The sequence below is a fragment of the Orbicella franksi genome, chromosome 11 (genome assembly GCF_964199315.1).
Source record: "Orbicella franksi chromosome 11, jaOrbFran1.1, whole genome shotgun sequence".
Lineage (NCBI taxonomy): Eukaryota > Metazoa > Cnidaria > Anthozoa > Scleractinia > Merulinidae > Orbicella > Orbicella franksi.
In genome coordinates, this window is record NC_138155.1 from 7,295,791 (window position 1) to 7,317,761 (window position 21,971).

The following is a 21,971-nucleotide window of genomic DNA, read 5'->3' on the forward strand; positions in this document are numbered from 1 at the left end:
CATAATCTCTAGGAAGTAAATTTAAGTTTTTCAGCCATTCAGTAAGTTTATTCCAAAAGTGAGATGCTTGGCGGCATGACCAAAAAAGATGAATTATTGACTCAGAGTAGGTGTGAGAAAAACTGCACTTTTCATCGCCTTGTAGACCTATTCTAAATAAGAAGTTATTGGTTGGTACACGTCTATGTAAGAATTTGAACTGAAACTCTATGAAGCCTTCTTTTCATTCTAACGGATCGATACACAATTTTATGACTTTCGTCAAGGAGGCTAATCCATTTAAACACATGAAAAACAATCAGGCTTGAACGGGATTCCGTTCAAGCATATTTTTTCCTGCTTCTTTTTCACAGCTGCTTGAGTTCTGAATAAAACTGCGATGACTACGGAGGCTAATCCATTTAAACACATGGAAAAACAACAAGAAACAAACAAAACAACAACAACAACAAAAACAAAAAAACAAAAACAAAAAAACAAAAACAAAAAAACAGGCTTGAATTCGAACGGGATCCCGTTGAAGCATATTTTTTCCGGCTTTATTTTCACAGCCGTTTGAGTTGTGAATAAAACTGCGATGATTATGCATGTCTTTACATTTTTCTACGCAGTTCAAATATACCCTATTTCGTATATCACTGGAACTACTCCTAACCATTTCGGTCTTCAATGTCTCTCCAGATCACAAGCCGTGAGAGAATTCTCGAGATGTTTTGTGGCCTTCTCATATTCACTCACCCATATCTCCATTGTTCCAAAAACTTGGTAAAATAAATCTCGTCTTTTTTGTTCTAAAATGTGTTTCTGGATGACAGGTTATTTTCCAAGATACTCTCCAGTCTTCCCGATGGAAACATTTCCAGCACACTTGCATTAAGACTAGTCATAGGTTAACCAAATGACAAAACAAAACGGAAGAGAACTCAGTTTGAGAGTCCTTCCTCAAAACAATACACACAGCAAACAAACAAACAAACAAACAAAAGACTGAGCTCAAAATTTTCGACATGCCCAGATATGAATGAAAAAGGTTTCTGCTCAGAAAAAAAAAAAAAAAAACTGTTTTCTTGTGACTTGCTTGTTTTCAAAAAAGCAGTTCACAGCAATCGATTTATCACTCTCCATATTGCTGTTCCGCAGTGCAAAATGTGCACCCCTCTAGTTCTGCTCGAATTAGAATTCTTCTTTTCATCTCGGACCGGCCATTTACTGAAAAACATATTTCACTCCAACCAAGCATTGCCTTACTTCGCGTGGTCTGTTATTAGCCAACTGGTCTGCCTTCAGCCAGTTGGGAATTTTAACTATGCTATTTCTGTTTCTTTGTATTACTTGTTTCAGGGTTTTTAAACGTTTTTCCTGGAGTAAAAGCTCCGTTGAGAATTGGTACTTTCTTTTTTATTTTTACAATTAAATTTTCCCACTGTAGCGTTGTAATCTTGTTAATTGTCACCCCTCATGTCTGTGAGATTTCAGTGGTACGCATCCGTCATGTTGTTCAAACGATATCTGGGGAAGCGACCAAGCGAAAAGAAGAAAAGCGGTCTGTTTTACCTCTCTGTCATCGACAAGCCGGTTTCAAGCGTTTGGTACAAGAAAACCCTAATGGGAAAGAACACCATAAACACAATCATGAAAAACATGAAAAAGAACTCGCCGCTGAAGGATCTGTGTCCCAAGAAGAGTTTAACCAACCATAGTGCACGAAAAACCGTGGTATTAAAAGAAGTTGAAAAGTTCTGGTATCCCGAAGTGTGAGACAAAGAATATCACAGGCCACGCATCTGCCAACGGGCTTGACGATTACGACTCAGGAGACGAAAGGGAGCAGCAGATCATTTCACGAGCCATTGACAACACTGGTCCTGTTCCTTCAAGAGACGCTTTAAGTCAACTTTATTCTGCAAATTCCACTGCATCTTGGTGTGCTCCCGGCCTAATTTCAGTCAATGCAGCGTCACCTTGAACATCGCAGGGAATGATGCCGTTCAGAAGAGCACAAGTGATATAAGGCGAGAATAAAAGCGTTTCTTGATGGAAGAATCAGATTCTGAGTGATCTGAAAGGGTCTTGAACGTTTTAACTTTGTTTAAAAAAGCACTAACTTTATATTTTCAAAGTTAAAAGTTTGTTAGCAGGCCTGGTTGTCAATGTCCTGGTATCTTTATGCAAAAATAAAATTTCATTCAGCTCATTCGTGCGTTTGTGGCGATTGATTCTTTGTCAGCATTAAATGGCTTCCTATCACTGATTACTCAAGAGTGCATTCAGAAATTCAGTATTTTTCCTTCTATTTCAATTCATTAACAAGTAATCGCAATTGGTCCTCGTGAAATCAAGGATTAACATCACTTGTGTTTTCAGAAGTAGCTGAAATTGCCCTCGTCTCTGCGCGACTCGGGCAATTCCAGCAACTTCTGAAAACACCCGTGATATTAAAATTACTTTTACTCGGCCCCATGAGATAACCTACACTAACCCGTCGATCCAAAAACCAATTCACCTGCCTCCCACCGTTTTGCACGCGAAATTCAACATCTCTACCACGCTGAAAACTGAAAGGTACGCGGAAATGAAAATGAAGCCTAGAGGATGCTGTATGGAGTCCAAATCTCTCTGTTTGGGAAACTTAGCGAATCTAGAACATTCGCTGGTCAATGAAACAGGAATCAAAACTACTTAGCGGGTGTAGACTCGAGTAATCTCTCAAATTCTCAAAAAAAATTATTGTCCCGAAACACAGTCCAAGTCTCGAAAGTACACACTGTAAGAAATATCGTCAGCAATATGCTAACGAATACGTAAATTTGGATATTGAATGGCCAATTGACATCTCCACAGGTGAAAGCGAAATACCGGGATTAAAATGTGACGCCGATAGCTTAAAGCTAGCTAAAACCAAAATGACAAACCTTTGCTGAGGCTTTATAGCAAACCCGAGAGCAGTTAGATCAATTTGATGCTAAAGTTGGCGCCTTTGTCTCTACGATGCCGAACGATTTGAGCTCACGAACTCTCAGTCTGATCATTGTAGAAGTCAGCTCCCTCATAACCTTGAATCTTTCTTGTTGACTGTATGCTTCGATACTTACGTTAATCTGAGTAGAACAAACGCTTTCAGAACGAAACATCGCCATTTGCTATCTCTGGTAGTGTTACGTTAATCTCATATCATTCTGCTTTCGCGACCTTTCCCGAAACTCGCGCTTGGAAATATTAGCCTGCGTCGCAGACGGAAATTTACCCGTAAATAAGTAACCCGCGGTAGGTTGCGTCTGCGACGCAGGCTAGGAAACACTTGTGTCCAATGTCTGCTTTCGATACTCATGATAGTCTGCATAGAACAAACGCTTTTAGAACGAAACATTGCAGTTTGTTGACTCTTGTGGTGTTACGTTAATCTCATATCACTCTGCTGTCGTGTCCTTTCCCGAAACTCGCTTGTAGGGAAGATTAGGAGAGTTTTAGAACAAGGTTAATAAGTCACGTGTTTGTGGAATGGAATATTTTCCTCCCGTTTTATCTTCCCAAAGACACGTAAGCTTAAACATCGCTGTGTGCATTTTAGATCGTTTTGAATACGAAGCACCCTTTTAGAACGTAGACCAGATACTCAGTCAACAAGAAACGCTTATCTCATGTTATATTTGTTATGTTGTACCGGTGTTGTGTTAATTTCATATCATTCTGCTCACTTCCCCATAGCCTGCTTTACAATACTCGGTCAACAACAAGCGCTTTAAGAACGAGAGAAAAATACAGCTAGTTATCTTTTTTTGTGTTACATGTGTGCGGTAATAGCATATTTTCATCCCGTTTTATCGTCCCAGAGAGAACAGAAAGATGCTTGTCATCTTTAGCGGTCTTTTTGTCTTATGTTAATAGCGAAAAATCGCAAATTTTGTAAAATCTGCAAGTTGGCTGAGGTGTGGTTAGCATTACAAAGATGTGTAAAAAATCGCAAATTTCGCAATGACTTAACGAAAAATCCTGAAGTTAGCGAAAAATCGCAAATTTTGTAAAATTCTCAACTCGGCGCTTGCTGGTCGCTGTATATTTGTACTGTCATTTGGACGGTATTCGCTACAGTTTCGAAGAAATGTTGAGCTCCTCTGCATGTTTCTTGTTTACCGTCTCGAACACAATTAACCCGTTCATATACGCAGGAGTGAATCCTGTATTCAAGAGGTAATTTCGTAAAATTCCGTTTTGCATAAGAAAACGAAAAGTTTGTGTCGTGTCTGGAATTGAAACGCCCCTTGTCTTTACACAAAGTGAAGACGTCGAAATTCATAGCGCAGATTTACAACTAAGCCGAGAGTGGAAAGAAAACGCATTAGTTTTGATGAACAGTCCTCTTTCTGAAGGGAGCGAAATTTATCTGCAGGGACAACTGGGAGTGTTCACACGAAGCAAGCTTCCGATTACTGCTCATGAAGACAAATGTGATCCCACTGGAATACAATCAAAGGCGTTTGTTCACATTAAATAGTTTCTCAAACAATTGATAAATAAGGAATATGATATACTAGCTCTTTCTTATATAAGAGCTTCCTTTTCCCGGGCTGAGGCGGAGGGCACGTTTTGCTGGGAGATTGAAGATGGAGAGTCTACCGTTTTGCACGCGAAATTCTACATCTCTAAAACGCTGAAAGGTACGCGGAAATGAAAATGAAGCCTGGAGGATGCTGTATGGAGTCCAAATCTGTCTATTTGGGAAACTTAGCGAATCTAGAACATTCGCTGGTCGATGAAACAGGAATCAAAACTACTTAGCGGGTGTAGACTCGAGTAATCTCTCAAATTCTCAAAAAAAATTACTCTCGCGAGACACAGCCGAAGTTTCGAAAGTACAGACTGTAAGAAATGTCGTCAACAATATGCTAACGAATATGTAAATTTGGAAATTGGATGGACAATTGACATCTCCACTGGTGAAAGCGAAATACTGGGATTAAAATGTGACGCCGGTAGCTGAAAGCTAGCTAAAACCAAAATGACAAACCTTTGCTGAGGCTTTGTAGCAAACCCTTGAGCAGTTAGATCAATTTGATGCGCCTATGTCGCTATGATGCCGGACGATTTGAGCTCACGAAGTCTCAGTTTGATCGTTATAGAAGTCAGCTTCCTCATAACCTTGAACGTTTTGGCTCTAATTGGAAACACCTTGGTTTGTATTTCGGTTTGCAAGAATAGTCGTCTCCGAACGACGACAAACTTGTACATTATCGCTTTGGCTGTAAGCGATTTGCTCTCTGCTGTGTTTGTGATGCCCATAAGTGCGAGCGTATTGATAGCAGGCAACTGGATTGTCGGCGGAACGCTCTGCCAACTTCACGCCTTCTTCAGCCTGTTTGTTATCTACGTTTCTCCTGTGACCATGGGCTTAACAGCTGTAAATCGTTATGTGAGGATATGCAAGTCGGATCAGCAGTACAAGAGACTGTTTTCCGCGAGAAAGTCGCGCGCTTTGCTTGCCTCTGTGTGGAGTTTCGTTGCATGTTACGCGGTGGTTCCTCGATTGCTCGGTCTTCAAGCGTACGAATTTGTCCCAGGCTACGCCCAGTGCTCTATCGCACACCTCAGCGAAACAGGCAAATCTATTAACTACGGCATCGTCCTTACGTTTTTCTTTTTAACACCGTTGATATCAACTACATTCAGCCATACAAAAGTCGCGCAGATGATCCGACAGCACAATGCATCTGCAGCTACGACGATTCAAAGACGAGAAAGCGCTCGGGAAAGAAGCCGTAAATGGCGAAAAAGCAAGGGTATCACCAATCATGAAATCAAACTCAGCAAGTCTCTATTCGCAGTCGTCTTCGCCTTCATGATCTGCTGGGTACCGTTCTGGATCATCGTTATTCTCCGTCGCTTTCGTCTTGTCGCGATAATGCCTCGAAACGTTGAGCTCTTTTGCATGTTTCTCTTTTATTTGTCGAATACAATTAACCCTTTCATATATGCTGGGATGAATCCCGCATTTCGAAGAGAATTCCGTAAGATTGTCCTCTGTAAACACTGGCATGAAGTTGAGGTAACTGATGACAGACGAGCAAAGAATGAGGATACAGCTGAGACTCCAAACATGGAATTGTTTCGGCGCGTGCGCCGACCGAATTTGCATGATGATACTTCTTTGGTCAGTCTTTCTGTCGAAATGGGTGAAATTTGTCGAATAAGGTCGGTAGATCTTGGACTTGCATCGCCCAAATCAGAAAATACTTGTTTATAGAGGCGAATGATCAACTGGTTTATTTCAAAAGTTATGCTAGTATTGATCCTGCTGTTCTTGGTCTTCATCGATAGAATGAAACATGTTTGCACGCATGAATAAAATCAAGAATCAAAATAGGTGAACGGCAGGTAAAGAGAAACATTTAAGAGCAATTTAGGCTCAATCAGTAGTGGTCAGAAGAAAGTTTTAGGGAAAACGATGTTCAGAAAATTACAAGACTTAATATGGATCCGCCATGTTGGTGTCCCTCCAAAGGACACCAACATGGCCGCCATGGAAGTAGGTTAAGCAATAAACTAAACAAGCAATCAGTGTTCCTAATGTTGTTTCAGGATTGTTGACTTCAGCACTGGTTATGACTCTCACTAACTTGAAAAAATGTACGCTTCTCAAAATTGAGAAATAAATAACGAACTAATCAATACTTAAACAAAATTAAAAATCGCCACGATTAAAAAACCTTTTCCGGCATAGTATACCGCGTGGCATAACATTTTCCAAGGAGTTTAGCTTCACGAATTGCTCAGGTTTTGTCAGTTTTGCGGAAACAAATTGAAGCGAACTGGAATTCATATTTTCTCTCCTGTATTTGAATTTTACTTCATTACAAAACTGGTATGCTAGAGCAGCCAGGCATGTAGTTTTGTCTAGTACAGTTTATTGGCTCAGCACGCCACCTTATGAAATGGGTCAATTTGGCGCGGCGAATTAACAAGGCTTAGTATCAAGGCAAATAGGTGAACACGCCTTACAAATGTCAATACAAAGGGAAGTACACGGGGATTAAACTAATATAACATTTAACCGATGTGGAAGTGCATATTAGGGGATATCAACCCATGCTCAAGTGACCAATTGTTAAACAAGTTACTTTGATTGCCAGACCCCTTTATAGAACACTGAAATAAATTCAGTTTAACTTAACTTAACTTGGGCTGGCTGGAATTTACGAGGCTTTTGTAACTTTGTCCAATAAACTGAATTGGGGCTCAAATATTGTCTTTCAGCAATTGTTCCTAAGCCCTTGTCGCTCCTCGTAGGGGTATAAACCCAGCAGTCTTATACCTGTGGGTCTTCTGTGACCAGTAAGGCTTTTGAAAGTGGTTAGCGCATTACCCGACGATCCTGGCGACCACAACTTTTTTTTCAGGATTTCCCTGAAAACCACTCCGGTGATCGGAGCCTCCTGGCCAAATATCATCATCATCATCATCATTATTATTATTATTATTACAGTGTATTTTTAAAGTAGAGTTTTTTGCCATTTAAATGTGTAGAGTACTGTTTACTATTCTTATTTAAATTTTTTCGACAAATGACAATAGACAAATTTATAAGGGCTGTAAAGAATGAGTGTAATTTGTAATTCGTGTGTAAGTTAGTATTTGCCTGACATATATACTGTCCTAAGAATTTTTACAGTTGTAATTTTTTATAAGCCACTAATAAACATTATTATTATTATTAAAAAAAAAAATTAAAAAATTATTATTATTATTATTATTATTGTTAGTATTATTATTTTTGTTGTTGTTGTTGTTATTTTTATTATTATTATTCTCCGTGAGTTTTTTTTTTTGTTTGTTTTTCTATGTAAGCTTCAAGTTTTACTTGTGGATGTGATGGAACAGGGCCAACGGCTTCGTTACTGTCCAACGGCGCGATCAACGCACTGAAAAATTCTACATAGGTCTCTATAGTTAATAATCTTGGAAAGCCAACGTACAAAATCTTAAAAACAAATTTGATTTAACCAGCTGCCATTACGAGAAATATTTCAGTTATGCACAAAACTTGCACTCTGCACAACCCGGGGCTTGCTTTTCAACATTTTGTTGTGATTGAGATCGATAACTAACTTGAGATTATTCACTCTCTGGGCTGTCAGACGCAACTAATGATCCAAGGTGATCAGAACTGTAGAAAGGGCAGCCTTTCAAGTTGAATTAATTTCTTGAGCATTCTGCATATATCACATTCCACATAATTTTGCCATTACGCAAGTCATGCCAAATGCCATTTCACAAACTCCTTCCGCCTTATACCCTCACTAGTTGGGACGGTACTTTTATAGAATTTTTATTTATTGGCAAAACTTGCGAGCCCTTCCCATGTTAAACAATAAATAAATGTAGCCTGGCGTGCATTTTAACGGAAGAGGAGTAAATGAGTTTCACTTTTTGGTGGTTTCGGGAAACGGAGGCTTTCGAAAGCACTGACGTCAGTCACATCCCGTGCAAATCAGTGAATCATAGTTATTTTTTTTTCCTCATAACGTGTCAGCGTTTTTGAGCGTTCTGAGTGTGGACAGTGATAACCCTGCGAAGGCGGTAGTGCGGATGTAAAGTGCGAGTTTAAATCAGTGCTTCTCATAATAAACACAGCACGATCTAGAAACCTTCTTTTACTTCATATACTTGGTTATATCTTACAGCTCTATCTTACATGGCTAAGGCCATTTTGCAAAGTAAAAACTGCCATCAAACAAACCTATTATAAAACAAATAAAAGGAACAAGAATGGTTCAGGTCTGGAAAGATTGAAACGAATTACGAACAAAGGGCTTCAATCCTGAAACTCAAAATCCGACATAAATCTGGATGGAGGTGATTAAATCTCACTATCAGCTAAATTTTTGGAGATTTCTCAGCTATCGGTTAAAAGTTAAGCCCGTTTTATTTGTCAGCTGCCAGTAAATTTTGCGGATCCCAGATCTCAGCTGCCAGTTCAATAAAAACGTGTCATCTCTCAGCTGACCATTTTCATCTTTTCTCAGCTCACGACCCTCACGTCTAATTGTTATTCGTTCGCTCGCACTGCTAGGTGTCTAGTTAATGATTAACAAGGATCTAAACAACAACAATGTTGGCTGGAGAACTAAAGCGCAAACATGTATTCTCTCTTTTCTAGCGCCGAGACATGGCGGATGGGGCCGATGGCAGCCAGTTAGCTGGCAGGAAACCCAGTGCTCAAATGGATATAAAACCAGATACCGCTATTGCAACGATCCTTCCCCAGCTCACGGTGGGCATGGCTGCAGCGGAAGTAGTAGCAAGCGGATAGACTGCAATGAATGTGACTACGGCAACGGAGGATGCGAACATATATGCGTAAACTATGTTGGTAGTCACAGCTGTAGATGCTATCCTGGTTACGAGCTTTACTCGGGAAAGAGATGCAGACGTACGTGATTTCGGCTTTTTTGGGGAAGTGTTGGTTAACAACATTTAGACAGTTAAACGCGCAGTAAATGCTCCTTGATCACATTAAAATGTATTCCATCATTTAGCTACAAACAGGTGCTACATTAAGGGTGGTTCTCACCAACGCAAAACATTATTATATTTAAGCACCGTTAACTTACAGTCATTTTTGTTGACCAAAGACGCATCTTATTACACATCTTATTACGTCGCACGTGTGCTGCCGCCATCGGTAAATTCTCCGCTACCCATTTATACATAGTGCTGACCCGGATGTTCAATCTAGATCTTGGCGCCCTTACTATTTGTCCACCGCGCCTCCTTCTACGATGCGAAAAGAAACGATCTTTTCAAATTAGTTTGCACGTTTTGAAAACAAGGCGTTGATGGTTTTGCTTACGTTTTTTAGGAATCTCTTGTCACACAAGCGATTGGCCGCCGCCAAGTAATGGACAGATATCGTCACCTTGTAACAGTAATTCACAGGTGCACTCTGGCACTTATTGCACGGTCACTTGTAATAATGGATATAAATTAGACGGACCTTCAAGCTCTGTTTGTGGCAGCGACGGCGAGTGGGATCCAAGATCAACTCCAAACTGTCGAGGTAAAAGGAATGTTTTTGGGCAGTTTGGGCTCGGGTTCTTGACAAAAGAAAAGAAATAATTACGATGCATGGGACTAAGCAAAGACAAAGCCGCCAGAGACATTGCATTTTCAGTCACATGTGACCAAATGCTTTACTGCCTTGCGCTCTAGGTGAAATCAAATATCAGAACTAGAAAAATCATGTTTCCGGTTTGATTGCATACATGCGTCAAATTTCGTTTATGGCTTTCAAAAATGCAACGCAAACCCGAACGCTGTGATTAAAATTGACTCATCTTCCGATCAGGTCTCGATTCTATGTGCTGAACAAAACGATCGAGGCTTTTGGCGGAAGGATTTAATTAAGATTTTCATGCACGACAATTGTGTTTGACAACAGAAGTTTACAATAAGATAACTTAGTCTTAAAGGGCTGCTGATCCGCTTTGGCGAATATTCTATAAAAATTACTTACGGATGGTCCTTTTTTCAGTGTTCGAGTGTCAAGCCCTAAGTGCCCCGGACCATGGTCAGATCACTCCTGATATTTGTAAAACAAAACCTCTCCATGGTCAAGTATGTTCTTACGAATGTAGCGCAGGCTACGCACGCACTGGGCCTAGTTCGAACACGTGTAACAATGGCTTCTGGACACAAGGAGGATTTCACTGTCAGGGTAAATCTTTACATCATACGTAGAGCTTTGTTAATTGCAAAGTACTGGTTGATGCTGCATAGTTACGCATAAACAGCACCAGACGAAAGAAAATGCAGTTAGAGGGTCTGAGTGACTGAGTTATTGAGTGACAGAGCTTCTGGGCGACTAAGCGACTAAGCGACTGAGTGACTGAGTGACTGAGCGGCTGAGCGGCTGAGCGGCTGAGCGGCTGAGCGGCTGAGCGGCTGAGCGGCTGAGCGGCTGAGCGGCTGAGCGGCTGAGCGGCTGAGCGGCTGAGCGGCTGAGCGGCTGAGCGGCTGAGTGGCTGAGTGGCTGAGCGGCTGAGCGGCTGAGTGGCTGAGTGGCTGAGTGGCTGAGTGGCTGAGTGGCTGAGTGGCTGAGTGGCTGAGTGGCTGAGTGGCTGAGTGGCTGAATGGCTGAGTGGCTGAATGGCTGAGTGGCTGAGTGACTGATCATGAGTGACTGATCATGAGTGACTGATCATGAGTGACTGATCATGAGTGACTGATCATGAGTGACTGATCATGAGAGACTGATCATGAGAGACTGAGTGACTGAGTGACTGAATGCCTTGCTATATCTATATGCGTCAATAGCTGCAAGTCAGGTAACATGCAATTAAATCCAATATTGTTTTTTTCTGTTTAAAGACAATGAATCACCTTCATTTGGCGAAACCTGTCCATCTGCACAAAGTGTTTTCGCGGATGAAGGAAAATCTTCAGCCACAGTGAGCTGGGGACCAGTTACAGCTACAGATAACGATCAAGCTAGCGTTACTGTGTCCCCTCAAGTGACGTCACCACACGTTTTTTCTGAGGGAAGCCATACCGTGGTCTACATTGCTACAGATCCGTCGGGAAACACGAAACTCTGCTACTTTCGAATTACTGTTCAAGGTAAGAATGTTTTGGCGTATATGAAAACAACAACAACAACAACAACAATTAATCAACCAATCAAGGCATGCATGCTAATAATCTAATTGTGGGAAAATGGCTCTCGTTCCTTTGAATTTATTTAAATAAATGAACGGTTTTTTCATGTGAAACATATAGTTGAAAAAAAAAAAAAACGTTAAAAAGAAGAGTTAGCATTATATAATTGAGAACAGAAAAAATAATACTGCCTATCAAAAGGTATATCTTAAAATGAAGGCCATTTTAAACAGCGTGGCTCCTTCAGGTTTATCAATAATGGGACCTGGATCTAAAAAAAATAAGGAATTAAACTTCAAAAGCAAAGTATAATGCTAAAGAAATGATTGTTGTGAAGAGATCAAGTGAACGCGCGGAGAAACAATTCAGTTTTTCGTTGAATGAAATAGTCTTCTCAGAGGTGTTAGCATTCTTTGTAGAAACTACCTTTGTTACATTCTATCCGTCAGTATCAACAAATTTGATTAGGAATAAGTCGTTGTTATTTAATAACTTCTCAAACCCAATGCCCCAGGACGGTTATTTCACCTAATCATATTTCATTTTAGCTCTTCGATGTTCTGTACTGTTCGCACCTGCAAACGGCAGACTGGAGAATGCGGCCTGTGGAAATGTCTATGGAAGCTTATGCCGACTGGCATGCTACAAGGGGTATGAATTGAAAGGATCTGTTGAGAGAAAGTGCGACAAGATAGCAGGGACAAATGTGGCCCAATGGACAGGAAATACAACTTCCTGTGAAAGTAAGTATGGGCATGTTTTGTCCATTCCTTCATAATGTGTGGTAAACTAAGAAACATTCTTGACAAGATGGCTTGCATGGAACCATACTTTCTTTGATCATGCCAAAGAAGCTCTAGTTGAAATTCTTTTTTTTTTCCTATTGTTTTGCAAAAAAAACAAAACAAAACAAAACAAAACAAAAAAACAGATTTGAAGGAGTCTTGCTCCCCCCTGGATGAGATGCTAGTCTATCGCAGCTTTCTCCTCGGCATTCAGACAGGAATTTGCCCTGTCGTGGTTTCTCTCCATCAGTACCTCTAGTGCTTTCGAACTAATCGTTTGCTATTTATGTCTTAGCTATCCACTGTCCATCTCTAAACACTCCTGATCACGCCATTCAGTCCGGGTACGGCTGCGGTGGTCCAAGCTCTAGCTACAGCACATCCTGCTATTTCAGTTGTATGTTGGGATACGAGGCTGTAGGAGGATCACAGAAAAGAACTTGTCTGGAAACTGGACAGTGGAGTGGAACCGAACTTCAGTGCCAAGGTAAGGAAATGATATCCACGTTTATGGGAAACGGGATTGCTGTTTGTCGTCGATGTAGATTAAGAAAAAAAAATCTAAACGCAGGTAAATACAGTTTCGAAAAGAGAAAAACAAAGTGTTTTTTAACCTGTGTGAAGTAAATGACCTCCTCCCTATCTTTAATCTTCTGCGCCGGTTTTTTTAAAGACCCAGTTAACACAAACTCAGAGTTAAAAATTAACTTAAGTATTATTTTTTTCTTGTATGTTTTCTACTTCCTTTGTTTTGTTTAGTTTGAGATTACCCCATCTCAAAACTAAAGGCCAAACGATATAAGAAGAAAACTTCACCGAAATGTTGCAAAACCATTGACATCAAAATTTAGGTCAATCCTGGATTAGCTTAATCGGGCTTTGAACATCTCCGAACACAAGGTTAAGGCCCTAGTGTTGTCTCGGCAGGCAACTCTACTGGGCAGAATTATCTATCAAGACCTATTCACAAATTTTAGTTTTTTGTTTTTTGTTTTTTGTTTTTAATAAAAATGACTTTAGATTTCTTGTCTCGTTATAAATTGTCACCAGGCTTAAAGCTTAGGTTGCGCTAAATGACGTAAGAAATGATCCATCAATAATGTTGTGTTGCCTTGCAGCGATCACCTGTCCTTCAATTACTATTACGTCGAAAGGACTGGACATCACCCCCTCATTCTGCACCAATGCAAGCGCTGTCATTCATTACGCAACAGATTGCCGGTTCACCTGCAGGAGCGGATATCAACACCATGGGCCTGGGCTTAAGACTTGTAACCAGCAGAAGACCTGGTCTCCATTAGGGAATCCATGGTGCAAGGGTGAGTTGGTAACTTTACGAAACTCAGCTTACGACATGGTAACACCTATTGTGAATCGTCATGTTTCAAATATAGATTTTTACCAAGCTAACTATGAAACCTTTAATATTAGAGAAGTGCAATAGGACAAGTAGCGCTTAAATGAAATGTGGTTTAAATTGAAAACAGAGCAGATTAAAGAAAAATAACATTGTAGATGTTGTCGTTGTTGTTCTTAACGATGGTAACGATGATGGTAAGGGGGAATATGAGGAAGATGATGAGGAAAAGTAGTAGTAGCAGGAGCAGCAGGAGGAGCAGGAGAAATATCAAAGAGAGGGAGGTGGGGAGAATGTGATGATAAGTCTTTTGCTGCTGTCTATGATGCTGTTTGGCTTTGTTAGTCTCTTCGTATAACAGTCGAGGTTCAACAATGACTTGTGTATAGTTTCGTCTTCTTGTTGTAAAGGATATATTCTTTTCGTTTATAGATGTCTCGGCACCAGTATTTTCAAACTGCCCATCAAATATTGTAGCCACCGCTGACAGAGGTACAACGTCGACACAGGTCACTTGGTCTCATCCTTCAGCTACAGACAACTCCGGCCTCATTCCCAACATAACACGCTATGGGAAACTACCTGGGGACTTATTTCCTGCTGGAGAACACAACATCCGGTACTTGGCTTTAGACAAAACAGGGAACGTTGCCGAATGCAAATTTAAAGTCTTCGTTTCAGGTAATTTGCATATGTCCCGCGCGGGAATATTTGTTTGCAGCATTTGCCTCATCAGAATAAGCGCTTGTGATCGAGCTCTGAAAAATATCAGCTCTGATTGAAAGAACATGCATGGATAAAAGATTTTTCCTCTTCTACTATGCATGGAGCATGACATTATGCGTGCGTAGAGTTAAAAAAAGTCAAAATTTTACAACGATTATTTAGGCACACTAAGGGCTTTTTGCACTAACATATCTCGAAGGTTTTTTTCTTTTTTTTTTTCTCTTTTTTTTAATCATTTTAGTATATACCTCATAAGTGAATAGTACCTATCACATGTTCGATCTGATTGGTTAACTCGGGGTTGACTAAAATTTTCCGACCATTTGTCGGTTTGTTGTTAGAACTAAGACACTTTTTTGGTCCATTAGTTACGTCATAGCCTGTCTGTTTCCGTAAGGGCGGCTGTGATCATGACACAGGCTAGTTACCTCAGTGTCCGTGAAAGTGGTTGCGCACTATTCACCTCCGCTTCAGTGAATAAGTGTTATTTAGTATGAGCGCACTCAGTGATCTTGGTGTTTCAAGCAATCTGATTGGTTCGCTATCTCGGGCTAATGAGTATTATTCACTTCCTAAAGAATACCTGTTAAATATGCCATGCAAAGCACGAAATCGATTCAATGTTCATCGTTCGTCATCCTCGTTTGCTAACATCCTTTAATAGATTGACAAATAGTACGTCCATGCACTCGGAAGAAATCACAATTTTGTACTACTGTTACCTTTTTAAGTGGTCCGCTGCCTGCCAAAGTTGTATTCTCCAGCTGGAGGTTCCTTACAGTGTACCAAAGACAATCAGTACGGATCTGAATGCTCCTTCTTTTGTCAGGATGGCCACACCATGAGAGGCTCTGACCGCAGAGTCTGCGAGAAAGATTCAGTTACGTCCGTGGGTGTCTAGACGGGAAATGAGACGAAATGTGAACGTATGTAAAAAAACAATATTTAAGTTCATGTCAGAGCCCCCACCCCCCCCCCCGCCACACCTAGAAAAAGAAACAACAACAACGACAACGAAACTAACAAACAAACAAACATACATAAGGTTTTCAATTTTCAGATTTACCTTATTTGCTCTTCTTACAGCCTCCGCCTAAAATCAATAGACCTTCAAAGCAATAATGAAACATTTCCACGCAAGTTAATCTTTGCCTATTTATATTTCTTTTGCCAGGTAACTTTCATTCCCAGTAAGCTGGAAGTAAAAATCGCCTTTAATTTGATGGCAGGGAAAAGGAAAGCACCATGAAAATGGTTAATAGCCTTTTGCAATCGTACAGGAAACTTCTGCACAAGTGGTTCATATTTTCTGAAAACCTTTATAGACAGAATTCTGACTGTATAAAAAAAAAAAGTGCTTCGTCGATGTTTAAAAGTCGATCTTTCTAGCTCGTAAGTCCACCAAGTGCACAAAGTAATAAGTCACGTTAATTTATCTTTCCTTAGTGGTGAAGTGTGCTCGACTCTTCCCCCCTCCTCACAGCATACAGTCTGGCTGCGGAGGCGGTTCCTTGTTCAACGTTTTTGGTGACAAATGCCTTTTATACTGCGCCCGTGGCTACCACCGGGTTAACGGCTCGACTGAGAGGGTCTGTCTAGCAAATGGCACATGGTCTGGTGAAGAACCGTACTGTCAAGGTAAGGGAAGCAGCAAAAAAGAGGAATAGTTGCGACAAGCTTTTACAAAACACATTTACGCCGATACGCAGAAGGCGAAACTTTATTGATCCTATAAAATCGGTATTCCAAGTCTGAAAATGTGGTTAGGATTAGCACGCAACCCTTTCTTTTTTGTTCAATCTAAGCAGCTAGGTATAGAGGAGAAAAGAGAGATGAGAAGAGAGATATATGTGTGAACTATTTTAGGGTCGATTTGTTAAAAGTTTATAGTTTCAGAGAAGTAAACAAATAACTTTTTGTCCGCAAACGTTTGATGAGGAATTCTCATGTCAGCACAAAATTCCTAAAACATTTACTGAATAAGATTTTACTTGTTTTATTTTTTTGGTACAGTTGTCCGCTGTAAGGTCCTTCTACCTCCAACGGATGGTCAGGTGACACCACACTCCTGCACGACTTCTCCTGAATACGATACTACATGCCACTTTTCTTGTCCCAAAGGCTACAGGCTGCATGGAGAACCAATAGCGACATGCCTTAGCGACGGTCAGTGGTCGAAAAACACCACTTCTGTTTGCAAAGGTTGGTTTATCTTCCAAGAAGTTAATTTTTTCTGTGTCTTCGTATTACGGCCTGGTGTGGGGCAGAAAAAAAGACCTTGAAATTGTTTTATTCCGTGAGCTTTTGGGAGGCAGCATGGCCGATTAGTCTAGGGCGTCGGATTTGAAATCTGAAGGTCCCTGGTTCAAACCTCACCTTACCGTTATCTGGATTTGCTGTTCGTAGTCTCGAGTTCAAGCGCTTGACTGACTTTCGTAAATAGCTAACTGGTCAGCCTCCCACCAAGTGAGATTATTAATTATTTATGTTCTATTTGCAAGCTGTGTTTGTTTATTTGCGGAGTCCTCAATTAGCACAACAGTGTTAAATATATTTTAGAATTAAATAAAATTAATCATTGGTTGATTGATTGATTGATTGATTTTTATTTATTTATTTTAAAACCGACCGAGTGTTCTTCATCTGTGATATTGCTCGTTCAAGCTGTTGACTTCATTAATTATTCTACTGTTAATTGATATATTTAAATACTTGCAGACGTGGAAAGACCCTCCTTTGGCGTTACTTGCCCCAGTGATATCAAACGTTACGCAGACAGGGCTAACAACTATACCACAGTAAACTGGACACCAGTGGTTGCCACTGATAACTCTGGCGTGGTAACGGGTGTGACCGAATATGGTGTGCCAACCGTAAATAGATTCTACCAAGGACGACACCGGATCACTTACAACGCCAGCGACGCAGCAGGGAATTACAAACTCTGCACGTTTTTCGTGACAGTCGAGGGTAAGCCATTTGCGAACGGCACTGAAAGTGCAGATTAGGTATCCTGTAAAGCAATGGCAATTGCGTATTGTTAACAAACCTCAGCATCAAATACGAAAGGCCTTTTTAAGACAGTCTCTATAGACATAGCTGACAACTCAACAGTTGTTTAAATTGAGCGCTAATTTGCAGGTCCTGCCTCTTGTAACTTTAAAAAAAAAAGATAACTGTTTTTGGCAACGTTCATTTGCAACAAATTGGTCACATAATGGTTTGAATGCATTTTTCTGTAAAAAAAAAAAAAAAAAAAAAAAAAAACGTGTGGTTACAATTTAATATTACGTGTCAAAATTGTGCGACATATAGACATTTAATGAATATTGATTATTTTTATTACTGTGATTATTGTATGCGCTTTCTAAGTTAGCCAGTGAATACAAAATTGATGACCGTTGCTGAATAATCGTTCTAACATGTCATATTTTCCGTTCGTCTATAGTTTTACGATGCCAAACGTTGTTTCCTCCACTGAACGGCTTTGTAGAGGGAGAATGTGATAACACCTACGGCTCCACATGTAAAATGACGTGCAACGATGGGTACAACTTGCTCGGGTCTGACATTCTTACCTGCCTTAAGAAACCGGGCCATATTACAGGATACTGGGACGAACCAGTACCAGTCTGTAAAAGTAAGTGGCAAATATGTTTGTTAACCATCATGTCACGCTGCTAGTATGCACACCCATTTGGCTTTGTATTCATTTTGAGAAAGAAAAGTTATTCAAGTTTATCAGTTATATAGGCCCTGGTCAATAACGGTGCACGATAGTTGACGATATTTGATAGCATCCTAACTATTATCGACTATCATAACGTGGTGAAACGGGAAAAAAAAAAACTATCATTGACTATCAAGAAGAGTCTGAACAAGCTCAACGTAAATGATAGTTGATGATAGTCGGAGGTAGGGTGCGGGAGTAAGTAGTCAAACGAAAGCGCGCGGTACAGCTATCATCAACTATCATCGTCTTCATTACCAGTGCTTGAAAATTCAGAGTATTCCTAGTTTCTTACTATCTGAGGACGTTTCTATATATTGCAAATACTGATTTTATTCTTGGGGAAAAAGCCTCCTTAATGTGTCTATATAGAGTCTAAATATAAGGCTGCAAAAGATCTTTAAAGGGTCAAATAGTAGCGTATACTAGGCGTTTTAGGCTTAACACTTCTCCGGTATGTGAAAAGACTTGGTTCCATCTATATCATAACGTGTATATCATTAAGCTCTATAAGTCTATAACATTAACCTATTCATATAGTTTTCGTGTACATTGTTGTAATTAGAATAGAACCACTAACATGGCTATTGTTAAAAACTAAAGACACGACACGGCTATTTACATTTAGCTATTTTCTCTATTGATTTTTTTTTTTTCAGTACGGTCATGTTCTTCCCTAAATGCACCTCGGTATGGTTTTATTTATCCGCACATGTGTACGTCTTTCCCAGTCAGCGGAACCATCTGCTATTTCGAATGCAGACATGGTTTCCTTGGAAACGGTGGAACTACTGAGATTCTTTGTGGGAATGATGGAAAGTGGAGCAAAAATGAATCGTCAATTTTGCAATGCCTTGGTAAGGGCTTTGGAAAACACATGCCCCAAGATATGTTGTATATGCCATATAACTTAAAGTATTAATCGGGATACGATGTATAATTATCATTCTTAAATATCGTTTGTAACTGCAACTAGGTGGAGATTCATCGTATCATCTCGCCCAGGTGTAAATACATTTAGATTTTGTAACGTGTCTCTTCGGCCTCAGTAAGCTTCGTTAGAATGGTAACAACCGCCAACATGGCCAGATACACAAACAGCTTCAAGTTGTTTACAACGACAGTCTTCTCTAAAAACTAGATCATCTCAACCATTGAAATTCGGTCCAGCTCTAGACATCCTGTAGACACATATAAGTATAGTATCTATAGAAAAGAACTAGCAATGACTGTAACAGTCTTCCATCTGATTACTTATCGGACGACTCCTCCACAAAATTTGAGGCCTCTATCTCTGAACACGTTTATTTGTTGTAATTGTTTGAGCTTTCCCTATTTATTTTTGTGTTTATATTTTGTCTTGTTTAATCTTGCACTCACGTCACTATAATTGACTTTGCAAGAATCAAATGTAAATATAATTGTTTGGTTCGCTAGTACCTACTCGATTCTTGTGCAGTGTGATTATACGTATTTTGTTGTAAATGTGAAGTAGTATTATTTTAGTTATACCTGTATGGCTGTGTGGGAAGTCTATAAGAATACGTTTATCATCAGCAATACTTTATGACACTTTCCATTGGTGAAATGACCATTTATATCTAATCAAATATCTTTTTTTTTCTTTGAAATTTTGTGCAATTTCGTATGTCCATAAGAACTAGTAAAAGTTCATTGTATTATCCAGAAGCACGAATGAATGAGTGGCTTGACGTAAAAAAAAAAAAAAAAAGTGTCGCTCTCCCAAATTTTCAGGAGTATTTCTAGAGAAAAACTCCACGGGTCGAAAATGTTCCCCCATTTATTTAAAGACAGAAATGCGGCGTTTAGCCCATCAGAGTGCTTGCATTTCAACACGCGAAGATAACGCGTTAAGTGTTTAGGAAGAGCTTACGGCTCTTTGGATTTCGTTTCCCATAATATGCCTTATGTTGGTATATTCGTATAGATGTTACTGCACCAGTGTTCATGAGGTGTCCTTCAGATATTCGTGCAAACATCAATGCAAATTCTACAGCATTGGTTAACTGGACCCTACCCGTCGCGCTGGACAACAGCAATCTAGCTCCACAATTGACGGTATTTCCACCAGGGATTAGCCCCCCACAGATCTTTAACGGAACTGCTTTAGTTGTGTACACTGCTAGGGATGCAAGTGGGAACAAGAAAGAGTGCTCGTTTAGAATTATATTAGAAGGTCAGTCTTAATTAGATGTTATTAAGTGTATCGTGGATTATGTCAAATTGAGTATCCAGCCCCTGTTCAATCTTGCGAAATTACGTGGTGTCATCGTGTCCTCCTCTCTGTCTTGATAACAGGGTCTGAAATTTTAGTGCTGCAATATACTGTGTCCTCTGCCACCCACCATGCCTCGGTCCACAAGAGAAGACTCACCACCCTTTCTCCTTCTCCACGGTCATTGAGTGATTTGACATTGACAAATTTTGGCAGGTAGGACGACCTCAATCCAATAGCATATATTGACACAAGTCCTTCATTTATTTTCGTCGCAGACAATTTAGGTCCCCAGGTGGTATATTGTCCCCCAGACCAAAACATCACCGCTACGAAGACGAGAACAAGAGTAACGTGGAATGACCCTCAGTTTAAAGACAACAGCAACAGTCCATTGGTGATAACATGCAGTCATCAAAGTGGAACTGAGTTCTACTGGGGGACCTGGAATATACATTGTACAGCCTATGATAATAATCCCAACAACAAGCCTGCTGTTTGCCAGTTTTCACTAACAGTTAAACGTAAGTAGCAAGTAGATTAACTAAAGATCTTAGACCTAAACTTCAATAGTAAAAAAAAGGACAGAAACTTAAAAAAAAACATCTTTGTAAGACTTTCCGTGAGTTGTGATACCCTCCGTGCACACATAGATACAACCCATTAGCTTAAACTAATCAAACAGGTTGGTATTAAAGTTAAACTCGACTCATACGGCTGGCAGTCTGTTTTTCTCTCGAAATTCAGCAGGGGATATGAGGTAAGACACCTTAGCCTTGTCTGTGCTTCTTCTTTTGTTCTCTACTCTTCCCTACTCGGTCACGCTTAACACTCGTCTAAGTGAACTGTAAGGAGAAAAAAGAAAAAAAAAACCGCTGCCAGCAGGCTAAACTCAACTACCTTTTTGTTTTTTTTGGTAGGGTGGTTTTGCCTCCTTCCTTTGCCCGTACATGAGAAATTACGGTGATTTCTTCAGAATTCCATCAGTTCAACGATAATTGCCCATCTAACAACTATATTCCATGTTGCTGTGCGTCTGTTTTGTAATAGATCACAGTGCGGTCAAAGTGCGGCAAGTTCTTACCACATTTTGACGTCTTCTAAGATCCATTACTAAACAGACGCACGGGAACACGGAATTTGTTTATATGATATAGAGACAAACTGCTACAGACACAGCTTTTTTTTATTCCAAAATCTTTCAACATAACTCAAAAGCCGGCCTTTGCCCACTTTGGAAAACACAGAAAAAGCCCTTCGACGTAATCTATTGTCTAAACAAAATCAAGCAATCTCATTGGTTGCTATGCGCAGCAAAGAATTTTGATTGGTCCAGGAAAATCACGCCACTGTCAAACTTGACTCGAAAGTCGCTTCTCGTCGGAATGAAACTTACAGCGAAAGCTGAAGTGAACTACGAGATCTATAAATCTTAAAGAAAATGCTGAAAAAGTCAAGTCAGTTTTTCAAATCAGAGTAGCGCTGTGA

At 40.1% G+C, this 21,971-nt stretch overlaps 2 protein-coding genes across 2 annotated transcripts in view; both read left to right on the forward strand.

Annotated features, from left to right (window-relative positions):
• The first annotated feature begins 4,973 nt into the window (after positions 1–4,973).
• LOC145502403 (melatonin receptor type 1B-B-like) lies at positions 4,974–6,599 on the forward strand. Its single transcript, XM_081481721.1, has one exon. It carries the CDS (start codon positions 5,069–5,071, stop codon positions 6,236–6,238), a length of 1,170 nt encoding a protein of 389 aa, XP_081337847.1. The 5' UTR covers positions 4,974–5,068; the 3' UTR covers positions 6,239–6,599.
• A 2,114-nt stretch (positions 6,600–8,713) lies between these two features.
• Positions 8,714–21,971, forward strand: part of LOC145502332 (uncharacterized) — a 30,038-nt gene continuing 16,780 nt past the window's right edge. Inside the window, 16 exon segments of the mRNA XM_081481600.1 lie at positions 8,714–9,424; positions 9,854–10,051; positions 10,526–10,708; positions 11,362–11,610; positions 12,198–12,392; positions 12,730–12,921; positions 13,553–13,753; positions 14,224–14,472; positions 15,249–15,443; positions 15,964–16,155; positions 16,531–16,719; positions 17,236–17,487; positions 17,966–18,157; positions 18,907–19,104; positions 20,196–20,444; positions 20,762–21,007. Of these exon segments, the coding sequence (XP_081337726.1) occupies positions 9,076–9,424; positions 9,854–10,051; positions 10,526–10,708; positions 11,362–11,610; positions 12,198–12,392; positions 12,730–12,921; positions 13,553–13,753; positions 14,224–14,472; positions 15,249–15,443; positions 15,964–16,155; positions 16,531–16,719; positions 17,236–17,487; positions 17,966–18,157; positions 18,907–19,104; positions 20,196–20,444; positions 20,762–21,007 (3,529 nt within the window). The 5' untranslated portion in view covers positions 8,714–9,075.

Excerpts from the sequence above, each read along its gene's own strand:
- LOC145502403 (XM_081481721.1), top strand. The coding sequence starts at position 5,069 with ATGATGCCGGACGATTTGAGCTCACGAAGTCTCAGTTTGATCGTTATA.